Here is a 20,548-nt window from a genome sequence, read left to right on the forward strand (position 1 = left end):
CGAATAGCACCAAAAATTGTATGATTTACCTTGGACCTGGCAGTCTAATGTATGTTGGTGACCTATTAAGAATTAGTCGCAATTTCACTGCCACTTTGCAAAGCAAAAACTACTCCCGGCCATTAGAATTCCATGTAACGAATACGGGGAGGGGGGAGAGGCACGAAGAGGGAAGGCGCGAGCAGGTGAAACAATTTTAGAACAATGCTTGTTCCGCATCGGTGCGTGCGCGACGAACAAAAGAGACTGACACAGAGACAGAGGGGGTGATGGAGCAATGGGGAGAGAAGGGAAAGGGAGAAGAAGGGGAGGGGGGAGGAAGAGAGAAAAGAGGTACACGGACACACATACAAACGGCCGGTGGTGTTGAGGGAAGGGAAAACGAGAGGCGAGTAAACAGGATGATTGAGAATTGTCAGAGGAACCGAGACATTTCAGAAAGTCGAGTTCCTTCTTCGGCAACTACTGCTCCTCTCGTCTCCTTCCTCTTTTCCACGTTTTGTTTTCCTCGGTGTTTTCCCTTCCTGTGCGGCCTGTTTGTGTGTACATATCGTTAACACCCCCCTCTCTTCCCCCCGTCGTTCATCCCGGGGTCCCCGACCAATCTGCTTCAACTGCGCACACCTTGTAACAGACGGGTACACTCCTCTTCCTGTCACCATCTCTCTCTTTCCTTCTTCCTCTTCGTTAGTTTCCCCGAGTTCCTTTTTGTACCCTGTCCGCTCTCCCCCTCCGCCTTCCACGTGTCTTCGTCCCTCACGTTTCGTGTGCATAACGTAAGCTTATCCGCGTTGCGCCTTTGTGTCAGCTACATAAGAACGGAATAATCCCACACCGGCTATGAACACTCGGCGAATCTGAGTGTCGATTGTTTCTCTCTCTCTCTTTCTTTTTCTCTCACTTGCCGCTGTTTATCGGCGTTAACGAGACAGACAATCCAGAGAACTGTCTTGGAAACGTCCATGAACCGTCTATTCTTAAACAATGTAATCATTATCGCATTATTACGATGAAACGGGGTGTGTAGTCGCTTCGCAATTCATGGTATGCGTTCTGTGTTTTTTTTATAACGAGTGCATACACACACGTTGAAGGTTAGATGTGGTGGGTGCGGTTGTAGGTTTATGGCGTGTGTGTGTGTCGCTTTAGTAATTGGAGTACGAGTGTTACACTTCTTTAGCGAACACACTATTATGGAGGACGGCTATATCGAATGGCAATTTCCGCGAAAAGGATATCGATCTCCGCGTCGTTAAATAAAACTGGGCGCGTTTTGTTTTCCGAGATATTTTCCGAGCTTATCGCCGACGATAAATTTGACGTTATGAGAAAAATTTACTTAACGTGCCTATATATACCAACCTAACATACATACAATTCGTTCAAAGAGGAATTGGAAATCATCATTAATGTTTATTAGGCGACTTTCGAGAACGAATTATAATTCGCGGAGTGAAATTACAACGCCCAAAGATGAGCATCTCAGTCGGCAAGATGGTGGAGAAAGAGACCGAAAGGGTTAATGGCCCTAAGAGGACATCATTCCGCGAATAGGGGACGATTGTCTCCGTCGCGCTGTCTGGCGCTGCCAGAGACGCTTGTGCTTTTATTGCTTTGCTCGGTCCTCTTCCTTTCGCAAAAAAATCTTTGTTACGCGAGAGCGAGAGACTCTATCAAGGACCCGCGCCGTTACAACATTTTTATGGGCCATGTCCTTTCCCACCCTCCCGCCTGCGAGATCAAGAGTAGGTAGATGCGGATTCATTCCACCACCGGGCTCGTTTAGATAGAGCTTCTCCCCCGATTCAGATACATCGAAATTGCGCGAACCGACGAACATAACCGCGGCAGTAAAACCTTCATCGTGTACTTCCTTTCCCGCACCTTCTTTTGCTCTTTATTCTCTTTTTTCTCTTCTTTTCTCGTGTACTCACAGCAAGCTTTTACTCTACCCACTTTCTACTCCCTCACGCGATATCCTTCGCTCTATTTTATTTTCTTGTTCCTCCAGCATCTCGAAGAGAATTACTCCTCTCCCCGGATTCATACTTTTTTTTAGCAGCTTCAAATATCCTCGAGGAATGCTTGCCACTGTGAAGTTGGCACCTCACTTCCACAACTCGGGAGTTTTTTATTAACAGTTCTATTTGCACCCGCAATAGTTCTATAGTTCCCGGTAGATTTCAGAAATAGTTCGTCGATTTGGGTAAAAGAATCATAACGAAAACAATGAGGTGATACCTCACTTTCTGAAAAACATTATTAAATCATGAAATTCTAGAGTTCTCGAAGAGTTCTATAGTTCCTGATAGGTTTTAGCAATAGTTCCTTTAACAATTCCTAAACAATTTTTGAATCTCAAAGCTGGCACCTCACATTCTGGAAAACTGAATGAGGTGCTGATTGGAACTATTGCTAAGAGATTTATGAAAACTGGAACTATGCGAGAATTATTGAGAAATGTCAAAAAATTGCAAGAATGATCAGCACCTCATAGTTCTTTAAAATATATCTAGCGTTAAGCGTTTGTAGTTTTCAAGAAATTAATGCGATCGAATATGAAGAACTATCTTGACGAATTAAGATTTAGGAAAAAGAATTTAACAATTAATTTTCAATGCAAAACTAAAATCTTAAAGTGTGCCTCGTATTATTTAAACGCTCCCTTTCTGCAATTTTAGGTCTCAGGTGCGCCCGTAAAGTTCTAGCGAGATTCCGAGGGCTGCTTTACTATCGATATCTCCTTCTAAAGCGCGGTGGTATGCACTGTCGCCTTAATCCTAAAGGGAGGTATACGTGTTATAATATGTATATCCCCGTGGACCAGTAAAACGCATATTTGTCCCGCGGTACATAACTCTCATAATACTTGTCTCGACAGCCTAATGATGCTATATACTGTGTCTCGTAATTGGTGGTACAACCAGGAAGATAATGATATTACATTAAAAAGATAAATAAAAAATCTAGAATAAAATTGTTTCGCACGAGGCTTCATCTTCGAGAAAAGTAGCTTCAAAAATTAAAATGCTTAAAGCTTAATGACCTCTAATGACCTCTTTTATTATACATTATCGAATTTATCTCAAGAATGATTAGTTAAATATAAAAAGGTACAGTATATTTTCTATTAAAATGTATCTGGATGTTTCATACACAGTTTTTTTCCAGTTAAATTTAAATTATTTTAAATTGTTTTATTAAAATAAATCATTGTATTTTTATATCAATAATCATTGTCGAAACGAAAATATATGATATAAAATCATTAGCGGTCATTCAAGTCGTAAAAAGCGTAAATATTAATGTTAATTTAAAACATTTTAGTCAATTTTAGAAACAGTCTTATAAAAAAAAATTATTTTACACTTTCGATTTTTATATGTTCACGTAGAATCATTATTTTCTCGGTTATATTATCAGTTATAGGATATTTTACGAATTCCATATATATATATTTTGTATAGATTTGAATTTTAATATATGCCATCTCTCGATAACGATAAGCATAGATATAATATTAATTTTTATGTTATTATTAGATATGTTCGAAACGTTGTTGTTACAAAAATGGATATTAGTAAGAAAGATCGCTACTTATTTAATATTTTTCATTCTTGTAATAAACGAAATTTTAACGAACGAGAATTTGCACAAAAAAACGAAAAATATATTTTTAAATGAATTATCTTTTCAAAAGTAATCCCATTTCGTTAATTAATATTGATGGTGTCGTACAAATAAAACTTATTGTCTCTGTGCTATGTTTTCTTTTAATCTCAATAATATATTTAGTAATTTTTTAAGACTGTCTACATACACATGGCAAGTTGATTCATTTTTACGTTTACATTAAATCAACAAAAAAACATATATACACAATAGTCTAATATTAATTACGAAAAAATTTTATTTCTGTACATTGCTTTTTATATAAATATTTTTATTTAATTAATATTTAATGTTGCCTTTAAAGAGATCATTGTGCGATTAAATAAATTTTATTTAATAATATTATTAAATAAATAAAATATATCGTATTTGTTTGAAATAAGAGAATTTAACACTTCGTTATTTTACAAAGATTGTACTTTACTCTGTGCGGTATATCTTCTTGCTTTTCTTAGCGCACCAGCATCTTGAGGTTCAAATATACAAAGATCAGAAAGTTAGATCAAGTATGTATGTCGGGGCGGATGTGGCGGAGTCTCAGGTTTCAACTCCTGGACGTGCGTACTGCGGTCTTGCTTTCGCAACGTGTGGGCGAGGATTGTCATAAAGGCCGCAATATGAGGCGGCGAGAGATTTAGCAATGTTACCCACAAGACTTACAACAGTAAGTTCTTTTCTATGTTGCATATAACGCTCCTTATTTGTTTCACAATATTTTTACCCGAATAGTAAGAAAAAATTTGAACAAGAAAAATGTCCTATATTTTTTTCGATAAAATGTTCAACGAAACTCTCCTCAAATATAAATGATTAATGATCTCTGAAGTATATCTATATATCACAGATATATAAAATACTATGAGAGAGAGAGATTTGTGCACCGATTTGTTATCCCGAACAACACCTCTCCATCCATCGACATATACGATAAGCGTGAAAACGACTCAGATCACCGGAGTCTGATAGTTCAGGCTCGAGAAACGATTGAACTATCAATCACATTCTTTCGTCATGCTTCCCCCTTTATTAGCCACGCTCTCGGTTTTGCTCACGACTCGGTCTTGCACGAACATCGAGATCGCTCCTCGGAGATTCTTCATCGTAAAACACCGGAACTCTTTATTGTTCCCCGTGGTTCCTCCTATCGGAAGAAGGAAGGGAGAGGAAAGGGGGGATTATTCGTCTTCTTGCCGCGCGCGCAAGAGCCGTAAACATTATTATACCCAAGTTAATTGACATTACATAGGCCGCCTCCGTTTCTCAAGGGAGTCACCACGTTGATGACACTGTAAACCGTCGCGGTTTAAAGGTAATTAACGCTTTTCCTCGAAATCTCTTCCTTCCTCCTTCCGATCTTTGGCAGAACAGGTCCGAGCATTTCAAGGACTTTGGAGTATAACATTGAAGGTTATTCTTCAGATAGATAGATAGATAGATAAATAGATGTATTAATGTTTTATACAGGCTGTTTCTAAAACTATGTTACAGATTTTAAGGGCGTATTCTAGGGATCAAAATAAGAAAAAAGTTCCTATAAACATGAGTCCAAATATGAAAATTAGCACCCCCCCCATATCTCCCATCAAATCGATTAAATTGTCAAAACCACATAAAAATAAAGGTCACTATTAATTATTACGATGTGCAAAATTTTAACGATCTGCGAAAAAGTCTTCAAGAGTTATAATACATTTTTTTATTTTTTCCCCCAACTTTAGGAGACTATAACTCGGAGGGAAAGCATTTTTGGACCCATGTTTATAGGAACTTTTTTAAAAATCTCTGACATAGTTTTAGAAACACCTTGTATAAAAAAGGCTTTTTTCGTAAACTAAACTTTGTGAAATTAAAATATTAACAAAACTACATTCTTCAGTTAATTTTATGTAGTTTGTTGCTTTGTTCCATTTGGAATTAATGATTTACGGAAATCATAAATGTTAACACACAGTGTCATGTTTTGCATTTATGATAATCGCGTAACTTCGCGATGCAAAAATGTATGCGTTTATATGTATCTGTTTTTTTTTGCATTTAATGGAGCAGGCGCAGGAGAGCTAGAGTAGTGGCACGTGATAAGCATAACATACGACGATAACTCCTCCGTGCAATTATGCAGAACGAATGATTCACGCGCAATTAAGTTCAACCGAGTCAATCAGTCACCCGTTTTGACTTGGTATCCGTAACGTCGTAAATAGTGAGCGTTCGAGACAGAAATTTGCTCGCTATCGGGAATTACAAGGGAGAATATCTTCTCTTCGTGGATGATAAATACAGGTTGAACTGAAGGAACAAATGAGTCAAGGAAGAGACAGAAAGAGAGAGAGATAGAGAGAGAGAAATAGAGAGGGACGAAGAGAGCTGCATTTCTCGCCAATTCAGCGAGTTACAGGGCTGACGTCATCGGCTCGACATAATTCGATTCAATTCGCTTAATTTTGCGAAAATTGCCAATCTTCTTCGTTGCGCGTTACCGTCTAGCTTCTTCGTATCTGTTCGTCGTCTCTTTCTCTTTCTCGTTTCTCCCCCCCCCCCTCTCTCTCTCTCAAGAAGCATTTATCGATCACGATGTATACTGGTCTTTTTTCCAACGTTATTTCCCTTATTTATATGAATACATTATACGAGATTCGTCCTGTTAGCTCTTCCAGCTTAAGCAACAACTCGATCCATTTGATAATCACATCCGTTATTATAATTCGCTTACAGAATCTTTGTAATCGATAAATAATGTCCGGAGATAGAGATGATCGATTTGATATTTCAATAATTGTGACAATTACGTTTGAAATTATTTTTTTTTAATTAAATGAATAAAAGTTTATCATCGGGAATTCTCTCAGTATTTTCATTTGCAACATATGTAGTACAAATGTAATTGAATTATTAAATTACCTATTATTGATGTCTAATGATGCGTAAAATATATCGCATTTATTTAATTTGTTCGGCGATATACTCATCGATAAATGTATATAATTATATAGACATTTTATCGTGTAATCCATTTATATTATTTTGCGATATAATGTATGTGAAATTGCATAAATCAAAATAGCCAGTAATGTGTAAATTTACCGCCATCAATCGCGCGCTAACAAATAAAGTGGCAAAGAAAAGCCAATAGTTCATTCTTGCATTTTGTGTGTGCGCGATACATCACAATTATTTTATAACTGCAAATCGATAATGTGTACACAGCTTGACATTTTTCCCGATGTAAATATTTTTCCCTTCGACAATATACGTGCGTTATAAATCTTTAACGCGTTATGTCTCTCGGGGAAGTTTTCAAAGCCGAAAAGAGAATAAAAGAAAATTAGAGAGAATTAATTTCTCGCAATTTTCCGTGTTTGGCCGATTTTTTGAATGAATCCGATCGGAACACGATAAAATCACGTCTCCTATGAATGGAAGAGAGAAAAAAAATTTCAATGGATCAAATGTTCTCTCCCTTGATGAGAGAGAGAGACGGGTTTTTTTCGCCTCTTACGGATGAGAATCCTTCGTACTATTACACTCTGGAATTCGATTCAATTCGATTAATTTTGCGTGACTCCGTCGTTCGCGATAATCTCGCGCGTTGCAAAAGTCGGGAAGGTTAGAGGTTAGGTTTTCTAATAAAAGCTGGCGCGAAATTAGGCGAAAGATTCGGCGAATTGAAAATCGGATCGGACCAATCATCATTGTGTATACATATGTGACAATTCATGAGGTAGAACTGTAATAAAGAGTCTCTCGGATAGATCGAGGAAATGCAAACGATAAGCGCAGGCAAAAAAAAAAAAAAAGAAAAGGAGATTCAATTTAGATGACATGTGTGTATGTGTGTTTTTCTTCCTCTTTTTCGCAAATATCTTTTGTCGGTCTCTCGATAACGATGAAAAGAGGCGCGCGCGCGTTTTTCCTCTTATTCAATCTTCCAGTCGAATTGATAGGGTTCTCACGAATAATGACAAAGCGTGCTAGAGAGTCTGCCTAGCATAATGCCTTTCCGATCGAGCCGCGCATGCGCGTATGCATCTATGAACAGTGCATAAAGGCCATCGCACACGAATTTCCGTAACCGTAAGCATAAGACGTAAGCATAAGCTCGAGAACCAATCAAAAACTAGCTTTGATCTAAATAATTCCGTAAGATCAGAAATAACCATAATCTTAAAACGTAACATGAATTTCAGTCGGTTGAATTTTTTACGTACGAAGAATTGTATACATATATATGAGTATTGCTACTAAAAGGTTATGGCACATCTCTATTCTTCTACTCGATTTATGTTCATTGCATGACATATGTGTATATACATATATCTGATTTATGTATGATTTGATATTTAATAATTTTAAAGAATATTAATATGTAATATATATAAATATATACACATATTTTAGACATAAAATAATTCTTACGTTACTCTTATGCTTACGGTTACAGAAATTCGTGTGCGATGGCCTTTAGACTGGATCTACAATAGATGTAGTAAGCCTTAGCCGTAAGAAATTAACCAATCATATTCGATTATTCTCCTCATTCAACTGTGATTGATTAATTCGGTTTAAGGTTTACTACACCTATTGTAGATCCGGCTTTAGTCCCGAGTTTATGTCCGGATATCATCATCTATATAAACAAATATCTGATTTTCTAATAATTAATAAATATCTCGCTTGCGCTTGTGTTTACTCTTTGATTTTAGTTTGTAAGTTTATAAAGAAACTTTTTAATTATTCTTATATTATCTTCATCGAAGGAATATCTCGATATAATTAAAATGTAGTTAAAATAAAGTAATACATTGGTACAAATAAAAAAATTATTTCTCTTTTTTCCTCAAATTCGAGTTCTTCATTCAAACAGAGAAAAGGAGAAAAGAAATAAAGAGAAGGAAAGAAAATTTAATTTAAACCACCAAATTAGTGTTGAACCAACGCAAGTGCAATAAAAGTAATTAAAGTTACGGAAAATTTAGAACCTTTACGCGATTCATCGACGAAACGATGCATCCGCGACTAATTGTTCGATTTTTGCATTCATTGGCGATGCAGTAACTATTGTATTTATGGCAACAGATGCGAATTATTCGCTGAATAACAATAGCTCGAATATAATTATGCGAATAATATGAAAACGAGGCGGTTATTGTGGCTCTAATAAAATACGGCACATTATTACTTTAAATTATCGATGCTACATTAGTCAAAGGTTCTTTCTGTTTATACGAGCTTGTTGTTTTCATAATAACTTGGTCGGTTCGGACTTAAATATGCATACGATATCGCTATTTATGCGATCGCGCGTAAAAAGATCATGTAACTTCTTATTTTGAAACTGATTTCTATGAAAAATTCCACATCGTGGAATATACACCGGATAACTTTTGATTACTTTGTCGTAATAATTTAAACATCTTGTGTGCACACATACGTTTTAGTTCTATACTTAACTTCGGCGCTCTTTGTAGGGGTTCGGGGTTTTACAAGAACATAAAGAATACTTATATAAATCTTTGCACAACAGAGAAGAGTAAAGACCAAGCACACGTAAAACCACAACTTCGCGGTTTACAACCGGTGGTTATGAACCATGCATTATTATCGAATAAGATTTTAACCATGACGCGTTTTCGATTATTTTATCAATTGTATAGACATTACCATATTATTTCGCTAAAATTTAATATATTAATGAAAATGAAACACTTAAAAACGCGATCAATTTTCAGAATCTGCTACTGAAATAAGATGTAAATCTAGTTGATCAAGTTACCATATAATATGAAAGGTCCGAGAAAGGTGGGATTATGGTCGATGGCTCAACTATGTCATATTCACAATGTGTGTTTACGTACATATACTCTATACATATGGCGACTCAGACTTGCGTCATCAAGTCACAATACAAACTGCAGAGAACAGGTCTTTGTAATAAAATGCGAATATACGTACATAATTGAGATTACCACCTTTATCAAACTGTGGATATAATAAAGCTCGATGCTGTTATCAGGTGCAACTCTTTAGAAGAGATATAGATTAGATATAGGTCAGGAGATGTGAGATATATATTGAAGCATTTTTATGATTGTGTATTTGCATAAATATCACGAATCAATATCCTCAATTTATACTCTTACGTTTTTCTTTTCTACCATATTAGGTACAATTTAATTTTTTTGGAAAAAGTATGAATGTAATGTGAGTTTTACGTTCGCCATTATTAAGTACAATTCTTTAAGAAAAAATTGAGATATAGGTTATAGAATGAGATATACATACATTAAAGCGTTTTTATGATTCTAGGTATTTGCCCAAATATTATAAACCAATATCCTCAATGTATATACAAGATGTAACTGAAAAAACATGTATGAAGCACATCATCAGATTCTGTGGCCAATTTGGAAACAATTTTTCCTCAATGAGAGAGAAAATGTCGAAAAAGGTCATCATATTTTGCATGTTTCCAATTTTTGCCATTTTGTATCTTTGTAACTTAAAGCCTTAAATTAAAATTCTATTAAAATAAACTCTATCTGAAATTAACTGAAGAATTTAGTTTTGTTATCATTTTAATTCTACAAAGTTTAGTTTGTGAGAAGCTCTTCTTTTTTTCAATCATTGATAACTTAAAAATTATTGGTGCCTTAATATTTTTACTGAGGAAAAATCGTCTAAAAAATGGCCAGAGAATTTAATGGTGTATTTCGTATATGTTTGTTCAGTTACATCCTGTTTATTCTTACGTTTTTATTTTCTACCATTTTTAATAATTATTAGATATAATTTAATTTTTTAAAAAAATAAACACGGATGTAATGTAGGTAAAACGTTCACTTCGCCATTCTGGACTAGCTTTTTTCACGAAAACACGTTCGTCCCGAGTCCGCGAGTCGCGAGAAAGGCAGCTGCGCAATAATCGCTCTTCCTTCCTCGGAAACTGTAAAAAGAAATCGATTTGCTCGCGAGTGGTGGCGCGCGTCGATACAATTTCCCGTGGGGTGCTGTCGTTTCTCGTTTCTACAGCCCTGCAGCAAGCGGCCGGCTGGTCGTAACTCGTGGACCGACCACGCCGGAGGAAGTTCCAGGGAGGAAAGAGGGGGAGAAGGGAAATTCGGATTCGAATTCCTGCCACATTTCGCGCACGCAGCTGATAGCGCGGCCGCGCCACGCGAAATAGCCCTCAGCACAGCATCGAGGGAGATCGATCTTCTCCCTTTCCTCTCTCTTTCCTCCCTCTTTTGAAATATCTCGAGGAATTATTATTTTACAAACGATTGCGCGCGCGCGCAATCTCTCTGTAAAATAATCCCAATGACGATGAAAGATTGGGATTTCCCCCGCGAGGTTTCTTACTTGTTCGAAGAGAGATGGGAATTTAGAGATTAATTTTTTTTCTCAACAATCGCTACACCGTTTCCGTATGACGATGTATGGCGATAATCGCGTTACTCTGGCGCGAAGAACGTTTGCGTTAGATTCAATTTGCATAGAAAGGTGGTGCGGTTATTTACTTTATTACCGCGGTTGCAAAATTTAATTGTAAATTTGCTAGAATTTTATGCGGAAAGTGTGCTCCGGTGTGTATGTGTGTGTATGTGTGTGTATGACGGGGAAAAGTTTTTAATCTTGCAGCCTGAGTTTAACGGAGATATTTATGCACGTTGTACACCCCCGGAAAGTTACGCCGGCATAAACAACGCTGATAAAGGTAGTACGCAGCTTTTACAATGGATTTTAATCTTCAGCATGCATCGTGCTTAGAATGTAATTTCCCGCAAATAACGTTTTTTCACTCAATAATTCATGTAGCCGTGATACTTTTCGTGATACAACGGAGACGGGAGAGAGTTCATACAGACAGTACATATAGTGTGTGTATATAGTGTGTGTCACAGGTATAATTAAGATTTAACCAGAAAGGGTAACAAATTTTACACACTTTAAGATTATAATGTATATATCTTCTTATGTAAATATCGGTGCATTATAATTTCCATATTTTGCAGCGTTAATTAATAATTAATGACGTAACACGCATATTCTTCGTGAGGAATGTGCTACGGTACACCGGTACGTTAATTAAGGCTCCTCTGTCTGACATTTGCTCAGTTGCATGCATACGCAGCGTATGGTTTTTGGTGTTGCGTACCTCTTCTTTTCTTTCACGGGAGAATAACATCGTGCATGCGCGCGCGCGAATGTTAATTTGCATTAATTCCAAGTTGCCAGTTTGCGCTCTACGCGCACTACGCGTTCAATCAAGCGCCTTAAATCTTCTTCCCTTTCTTTTTTTTCTTCCAGAAGCAAATTCAATTTATTTCGCAAACCGCATTGCCTTTTATCTTCATGCAAATCTTTCCCCAAAATGCCCCCTTCTCGCGTTTCCCCGGCATCCGAATCGCCGTTGCATAGCAACATACGCCTTTTGCATTCGTTCGAATTCAAATTTCCGAATACGTTGAGAAATGTATACAGGAAGTGGTGTAGATGGCAATATATAAACATATTCCGATAAAACTGCTCTGTATAAATATTGTTATTGGAACACGGTTTTTGATTTATTATAATTAGAAAGATTATATAGACCGAGGATGCATGTTTATTTAATCTATTTACTTTAATTTCGTTATTGTCATCTAAATGTAAGGTTAAGGTTGCCCGCCATACAAACAACTGAATTTATGGCGGGAAATTTGAAGTTAGAGAGACGATCTAGGGAGATAACGGTAACCATGGTGCTCGCCTACTTACCTTTTCGGGTCGAGGCTGATCGATAGACGTTTCCTCTTCGGCTGAAAACACTGCGACGCTGCAAACGTAGAGTTTGAAGTTTCTCACTCGAATTTTCCTCTCGGGTCACTTGGGATAAATTCATATGTTCAACATAGTGACAAAACTGCACGAACTGCGGATGTGCACGTATTCGAAATATGTAGGAGAACACTGTACGCACACGTTTTAAATAATTACGTTTGTAATAGGTTAGGCATTGACATTACACTTTTGTTAATACCGTGGAATGAAAGGAACGAGGTTGCGCAATAATCATGATCGCGGACCAAAATGAGCGAAGAATTGTAGAGGACGTGGAAGTTTGAAGTTTTTCAAGAAAAACTTACGCGATTATATATAGCGTGGACGGATATGAGTTTCCCTTTCCCAGAAATTCGTGTATTTTATACGTCAGAAAACTCCAAACGAAACAGAAGCATGATTGTAGTTTTAATATGAGATAGTAATAACTATATATACAGCCACTAGTGGATCCTGACGTCGATAATGGGGGGGTTTGCAAAATTATTTTATTTAATATTTTTGGTTTCATGATTAGATTTATTTATTCCAGGATCAATGACGTCGATAGCTCTTTAATGTTTGTTTTTTTTTACTTATATTTTTTAAACAAATTCAGCAAAACTGTTTCTTTTAATTTCCAAGGGGGGGGGGGTTTAACCCCCCCAGGATTTGCTAGTGTATACAGCAATGATGAATAGATATTGTCACTGTCATAGTGTAACACTATTGTCCGTAAATTTCTGCGAGCTTTCTTCTGTAATTGTAAAGACCGCTTTCCGACTTCAAAGGGCATTTGCGTCTAAAAGTAATTCAGTAAATTTGTTTCTCCATTGGCTTCTCCGTCGCGAGTTTCAATAACTGTGTCTCCTCTCAAGTGCTTTCCTTACTTGATAATAAAGACTTCAAAGAGAAGCGTAGCCGTTTGTTGTAATTGCAATAATAAATCCAGAACGAGGACAACCCTATTCTGTAGATCCTGTCTGAAGACAGGAATATTATACACATTTATGTGCATAAAAAAAACATTTCCTTCCTACTTCTTCCTGCTATTATTCTTGCTACTCTTCCTACTATTTCCTGCAACTCTCGGGATATGATGTTGCTTGTTATCGAAGCGTTGATATTCCAACCGTTATTGGAAAAGTTGTATCATCAAAAGGAGAAGCCGTGGATACAAAAAAATATTCAAGAAAACGGAGCTAATAAATATAAGAGTGCGCAAATGTTTGAGATAATACGCGCGAAGCTTCTTAGAAATGTAAATCGGTAAATGTAAGCAAATAATATTTGAATTGTAACCACTCGTCACGTGCACTGTAATTTTACTTCAACTCGTTCAGATATCTGACTACGCTATTCAACGTGAATTATCGCGAAGATGTTTTGTCAAAAACAAACGTACGCGTCGATTGTATGTATATCGCACACTGTTGTGTCTAATCCCTGGCGGGGTTTTGCGTATATAATTATAGACATGTCGTGACATCGACGGCGGGATTTGCGCTAATTCCGCGAGTTATTGTGAATTTATAGAACTGTGCGCGCGCGAGAGAGAAAGTGAGAGATTTCGGTTTGCAAAGTTTTGCGATGCAACAAGTAAACGTGTCGGCGGTGACGTTATATCGCTTTGCTTTATGCCATCGAAAGTAGGGATGGGATCAAGTTCAATATGTATTTAAAAATTCAAGTTGAATCCAGCAATCAAGTTTCATTTTCTAGGTTTCGAAAATAATACTCATAAGAAATAATATTTCATATTGTACTTGCGAAGCAATCGAATTTAGAACAGTTATAATCGAATTTTAGATCGAATACATCTACAAGGTTTGAAATAGAACTTATAAGTATATTTTCTATAAGTATATTTTCTAAATCGAATTTTTTACGAGTAGTATTCGAACCTTGAGATAAAAAATCTATTTATGATATTTGCTACATATTTACACACACACACACACACACACACACACACACACACACACACACACACACACACACACGCACGCACGCACGCACGCACGCACGCACGCACGCACGCACGCACGCACGCACGCACGCACGCACGCACGCACGCACGCACGCACGCACGCACGCACGCACGCACGCACGCACGCACGCACGCACGCACGCACGCACGCACGCACGCACGCACGCACGCACGCACGCACGCACGCACGCACGCACGCACACACACACACACACACACACACACACACACACACACACACACACACACACACACACACACACACACACACACACACACACACACACACACACACACACACACACACACACACACACACACACACACAGAGGATGTAACTGAACAAACATATACGGAGCATACCATCAAATTTTCTGGCTTAATTTAGAGATGACTCTTCGGTGAAAACGTCGAGGCATCAATAGTAATTTTCAAGTTATCAATGATTGAAAAAGAAGAGCTTCTCACAAACTAAATTTTGTAGAGTTAAAATATTAACAAAACTACATTCTTCACTTAATTTCAGGGGGGTAGAATTTACTTTAATAGTAATATAACAATTTAAAACTTAGTTACAAAGATACAAGATGGCACAAATTGGAACATGCAACAAATGATGACCTCTTTCGACATTTTCGCTCAAGAAAAAATCGTTTCCAAATTGGCCACAGAATCTGATTGTTCCATATATGTTTTTTCAGTTACATCCTACTCTCTGTATATACATGTAAATGTAATGTATATACACGTAAAATTTCTCATAAGTACTCATAAAGGATTTGAACATATAATATTTGATCCAAGTTCGAATGTACTTGCTCTTGTTTATAGAGAATTCGAACCTGTCTAGATTCGAGTCTATTTGAAAGTACCTTTTTTCAGATAATCATAGGAAGTTCGAGAAACCATGCAAACAAATTCGAACCTACTTGTAAGATACTTAATTCTATCGCTAATCGAGAGTGTGGCTATGAAGAATTATGATTCGAATAATGCGAGATAAATATGAGAGGGGGAAGGTCGCGGATAATTTTACAAACTGCGAGTTACGAAACATTGCGTCACGATGATTCATTCCTCGGAACGGCGTTTTCCACCCACCGTTGGGAAATCTTGCTTAATTTCCGCGACACAGAGAGCACGATTGTTTAAGCGAGTCGCTAGCATTAGGCTCCTAATCACTATTCATTAGTTCTCTTCAGATACTTCTTCCCCAGTTTCATGTTTCATTACGTTAATTACGAATCCGTGATTTGGCATGCGAAGCAAAACTCGATAGATAAAAGCATACATATATTAGCATCAAAACGTTAAATAATTCAATAGTATGTATGTACAAGGAAATTGTTCGACGGTCGAAACGTGACGATTTAATCGCCATCTGTCACTGTTGTTAATTAATTATGTCATTATTTTGATTTTTAATCCTTGTAAGAGAATCTCGTGATTTCAAAATAGATAGACTAATCTACGTCGTAAAAGCTTCCGCGAGAATCGCGTTATCAATGAATATACTCGTCGTATATACCGTATATATTTGTTCACACCGATATCTGGGAGAAACATCATCCCGGGAGTAGAGAGGGGCGAGGACAGGAGGGGATGAGAGTCAAGCCGATATATCGATCCGCGCGCAGAGCCCTTCTTTTTTTTCAAACACCTTTTTTTAGCGGGAACAAAGCATTTCCAAACTTTGACTCCGAAGTCTCCAAGTCACTCTTTCTCGCGATTTTACGTTTTACACACGTATAATTACAAAAGAAAAAAAAAACGAATAGGCGGGATGCGAAATGACGCGTTGACATCGAGATTGATTACGTTAATCGGCAGAATGATTAATCACGGCCGAAAGAAAAATTTGGAAAGGGTCGAATGCGTTTGCAGAACTTGGAGGTCTCGTTGATAGCGATGGGATTAAGTGTCTTACAAGTAGATTCAAATTTATTCGCATGGTTTCGAACTCTTTGTGATTACGTCGAAAAGAAACAGTACTTTCAAATAGACTCGAATCTGGACGAGATATGTTCGAACTCTCTGTAGTACTTTAAAAAGACAAGAGCACTTCCAAATACATTCGAACCTGGATCAAATATATTCGAATCTTTTATGAAAAATTTTACATTGTATGTATATGTATATAGGATGAGCCATTTTAATGTCTCATTTTAAATATTTTTTTTTTTCATACGCTTTTTACAAAAAAAAGCTTAGCACAAAAGTTGTTTGACTTTAAGAGAGACAACGATATCAATTTGTTTACAGAAGGTGCCACTTTCGAGAAATTCACTGTTTTAAAATGAAAACCGATTTTTTTGACTGATATGTAAATAGATTTTTATCTTAGAGTTCGAGTACTACTTGTAAAATATTCGATTTTTACGATAAAAAATAGTACTTATAAGTACTATTTCAAATCTTGCAGGTACTCGATTTAACATTAAAATATAACATTTCTAGATTCGATTATATTATAGGATGTATTATTTCTTATGAATATTATTCGAATCCTTTTGAAACTTAATTATTAAATACGATTCAGATTTTTAAGCACATATTGAATTTGATTTCATCCCTGCTCGTCGGTCGATTCTGCGGGCGATTGACACTTATCGTTGGCTTCGTCAGAAATCAAATTTGAGGACGTGTCACTCTAATTTTCCGCGGATGAGATTTTCCCGCTTTTTCGTACGCGATATATCGTCCGTAGCAAATCTTATTGATCAACGACGCGACGGGTGTCCTCGTTAACAGCATCTAGTATTATCGGATACATATATTTAGTATTTCGGGGCGCAAAGTATACACTGTCAACACCGATATGCATCACGTCTTGGGCCGATCACTCTAATAAACCTCAAATATATTCATATTTTCGTTACTTGTACCGGAAATAAAGCGATAACATATTTCAGTCTGGAGAATCATAGTGATAGATGCATTCAAAATATCTGAATTAAAAAAATTTTTCTTTAGAAAATTTCATATATATATATATATATAATCCATCGTTAAATATAAATATATATACTTAGTATTGCATTCCGAATATAATAAATTTAATGATATAAATGATAATATGTCAATTTACAGACGTTTCGCGCAATTTCTTTTCTCGCTTGTCGTCACAAAAAAAATCTCACATCACTCTCTCCGTTACGTCAAAAGTGCACCCATCGTCGACCCGCGAATGGACTCGCTGAAACTTCTCCAACGATCTTACAACTCTTCCCGCGAGTGCACGATGCCCTTTGCAACCTTTAATATAATCCCAGCTCCGGGTTCGAGAACACCGAGTTCAGACTGAACTTTACCTCGCTAGTTTAAGCTCAATCATGTATTCACTCTCAAGTGTGATGAGAATGATACTTCGATTGATGATAAAACCTGATCAATGATCAACCTTAAAAACCTCTCTCTCTCTCTGAATTGGTGAAGATAAAATATATACTGTAAATTCTCTGACGTATACACAAAAATAATTAACAAGTCGTAATTTTCTCAGAGACAAAAGTTTCCGAACACTAGAATTCCAGGCAATGTCAGCAACGAATGAAATGACTTTAAAATGTAGCTTGCAAAACATCAATGATTTGTCTGATTTATTTGCATTTTGTTGCCGTCATTATTTATTATCATCAGTGACAGTTTCCAACAGATAGTGACAAATGATTGGCGAAAGACCAGACAACAGTCTAATTTCATTAAAAAGGAAGACACATTTCTAGGTATGAATTACTAGATATTTGTTAAGGTGTCTTAAAATAGTATACGTTGACCAGTGTATATCTTCACATTTTATTCAATATAAATACTAAAATTGTAGTAGCATATATCTAAATCGTTTAATTTCCAAAATTCAAGAGAGAGAGAATCGAGTTTGATTTTTCCAGATGATCAGGTCTCAAACTAAAAGAAGGGATTAGAAGAAATTTACATCTTATACAAAAAAAATTATCATAATTGCCTCGAAATCTAATTGCCTGATTTCATCTAGTTTCGCTTTATTTCGAACATTTAAAAGAATTTTCGTTAATTTCGCGCACAGAATAATTGCGGGCTGGCTGTCAGTGAACAAAGCGGAACTTTTGTGGGATAGCTAGTTCGTCACATATGATAACCGCGCGCACGCGAAAGAAATCTTATTCTCGAAAGAAACGTGCAGCACAGCGTTGCAAGCTGAAGGAGTGACGAATGACGAAGACCGCGAACAGCATGAGGATATATAGAACTCGCGACGAAGGAAGAAACGCGTGACGAAGGTGACGCGTCGCACGCTACCGGAAACTTCGGACAAAAGATGCCCCGATGCCCTTGGTGTCCGTCCGAAAAACGACGACAAGACGACGACAGACGACGACGACGACGATCAGAAGGGCATCGTCCATCTGTCCGCTGTCAGATCCTCCACGATGTCGACGTCCGACACCTCCGCGTTTCCCTCCCCCCTTCCCCCCTCCACCTCCTCCCCCGTCGGGTCGAAGCCGCGACGGACCGGCTCACTTTCGCGTCGCACTCGCGTCGAATCCAACAAGTTAAAGCGCTCCTGTGACGTCAGACCATGTATGTGTTCCGACCTGTGGGTCATCACAACCCTCGGACCTGGGTTTCTGGGTCTTCTTTCTTCCCTTCTCTTTTTTTCTTCCTTTTTTTTTTAATGACAGATGCAAGACGGAAACACAATGACGTATCGATACGCGCGCGACGACTCGCGTACGTAAGTAAAGTCCGTCCTGAGATCGTCCTCAGGATTCAGGAAGAGAGAGACCTCCCGAATAGGATGGCAGTTTAAATGCAACTATGCTTTCTCGGGTTTGGGTTGAGCGCGCAGGGTCCGAATCGGCTGTGTTCGGTGGCGCTCGGCCGTTGTCGGATCTCGTCGATATGCCCATAGACACAGTGTATATGTCTATGGATATGCCGTGCCATGCTACGCTATGCTATGCCTGTGCCTGGTTGCCTCTCTCTCTCTCTCTCTCTCTCTCTCTCTCTCTCTCTCTCTCTCTCTCTTTCTCCTCTCTTTCTCTGTCTCTTTCTCTCCGCCTTCTCATCTCTTCGTTCTCATACACGGCTTCCTTGTTCCTCCATCTTGCTCATCTCTTCTCGTGACTTCTTTGTCCCCTCTTTTTCTTCTTCCCACGTAATTTCTCCCTCTCTGTCTCTCTTTCTCCTTCCTTATGTCTCCCCTCTTGCTCCCGATGATGGCTCTCGGACCGGCGACGGTGCAGATGTGTTGGTCGGAGTACCCTAGTAGTAGTGATGGTCGTGGTGGGAGGAAAGTGCGGGGGTGATAGTAGGTGGCGGCCCGATGAGACGCGCGAGAGGGCAAGGAATGACGGTAGTAGAATGTAGTGGATGGCGGTGCGCGCGCGGGAACAGGAGGTTGTTGAAGGAGGAAGGGAAAGGGGGGAGGGGAAGGAGGACACGACGGAAAAGAGAAGGGGTTGGGAGAGAGGATAGAGCTTGCGACAGAGACGGTCATATGGCGCCCGAGAGTCAGAACGGGAATGTCTTATGTCATTCTCTCGGCGATAGTCTAACGGGTGTCGCGTGGCGCCTTGTCAAGTTGTTACAATGAGGGGGATACAATTGAAAAAAATTTTCCTCGAGTTTTCTTTCGTTTCTTTTTTTTTTTTGACGAGCACAAACTCTCCTTTCGCTTGCCCGACCAAGATTCAAGATCGCGAGAGAGATAAGGTATACTAAAATGTAATTTGAAGGGAAGATAAAGTGGTTGATGTGTAACACACAAGCTAATGAAAACAATTACATTCTGTGTTCCCCTTTGAATTCAGTAAACTTATCGTGTTAATTCGACTAATGCATTGAAGCTGATATCATCGAATAACAATCTTTCCCATCCATGATGACTATAATTCATAAAAGTTTCTTGAAATTTTCTCTCTCCCTCTCTGTGATATTATCCCTAGATTCTCTTTTCAATTTCTTCAGGCTCTTTCTCGGTTTCCCAGACGTCTGACAACACCGATTTTGTTTCGTCGTGTCACTACGCTCGGCTCGAGAAAATTCTTTTCTCCCGCGTTTTTGTCGACTGATTTTATAATACTATTCTCTCCCCCTTCCGACAAAGTC

General features: G+C 38.0%; 1 protein-coding gene across 5 annotated transcripts in view; it reads right to left on the reverse strand.

Moving 5' to 3' along the window:
• Positions 1–20,548, reverse strand: part of LOC145944358 (uncharacterized) — a 203,396-nt gene that overhangs the window by 45,986 nt on the left and 136,862 nt on the right. For 2 of the 5 annotated variants that reach the window (XM_083052639.1, XM_083052637.1), the window contains exons 1-2: positions 17,599–18,891; positions 12,427–12,618 (exon numbers count right to left, since the gene is read on the reverse strand). The exons of 2 other annotated variants lie outside the window; for them this stretch is intronic. In XM_083052639.1, coding sequence (XP_082908765.1) covers positions 12,427–12,550 — 124 coding nt within the window. In that variant the 5' untranslated portion in view covers positions 12,551–12,618; positions 17,599–18,891. Of the gene's footprint in view, positions 1–12,426; positions 12,619–17,598; positions 18,892–20,548 lie in introns of those variants that run through there. One more of the 5 variants, XM_083052635.1, reaches the window with a different exon arrangement.

The sequence above is a fragment of the Prenolepis imparis genome, unplaced genomic scaffold (assembly GCF_030444845.1).
Source record: "Prenolepis imparis isolate NDT839.2.m4 unplaced genomic scaffold, iyPreImpa1.0 SCAF_13, whole genome shotgun sequence".
Lineage (NCBI taxonomy): Eukaryota > Metazoa > Arthropoda > Insecta > Hymenoptera > Formicidae > Prenolepis > Prenolepis imparis.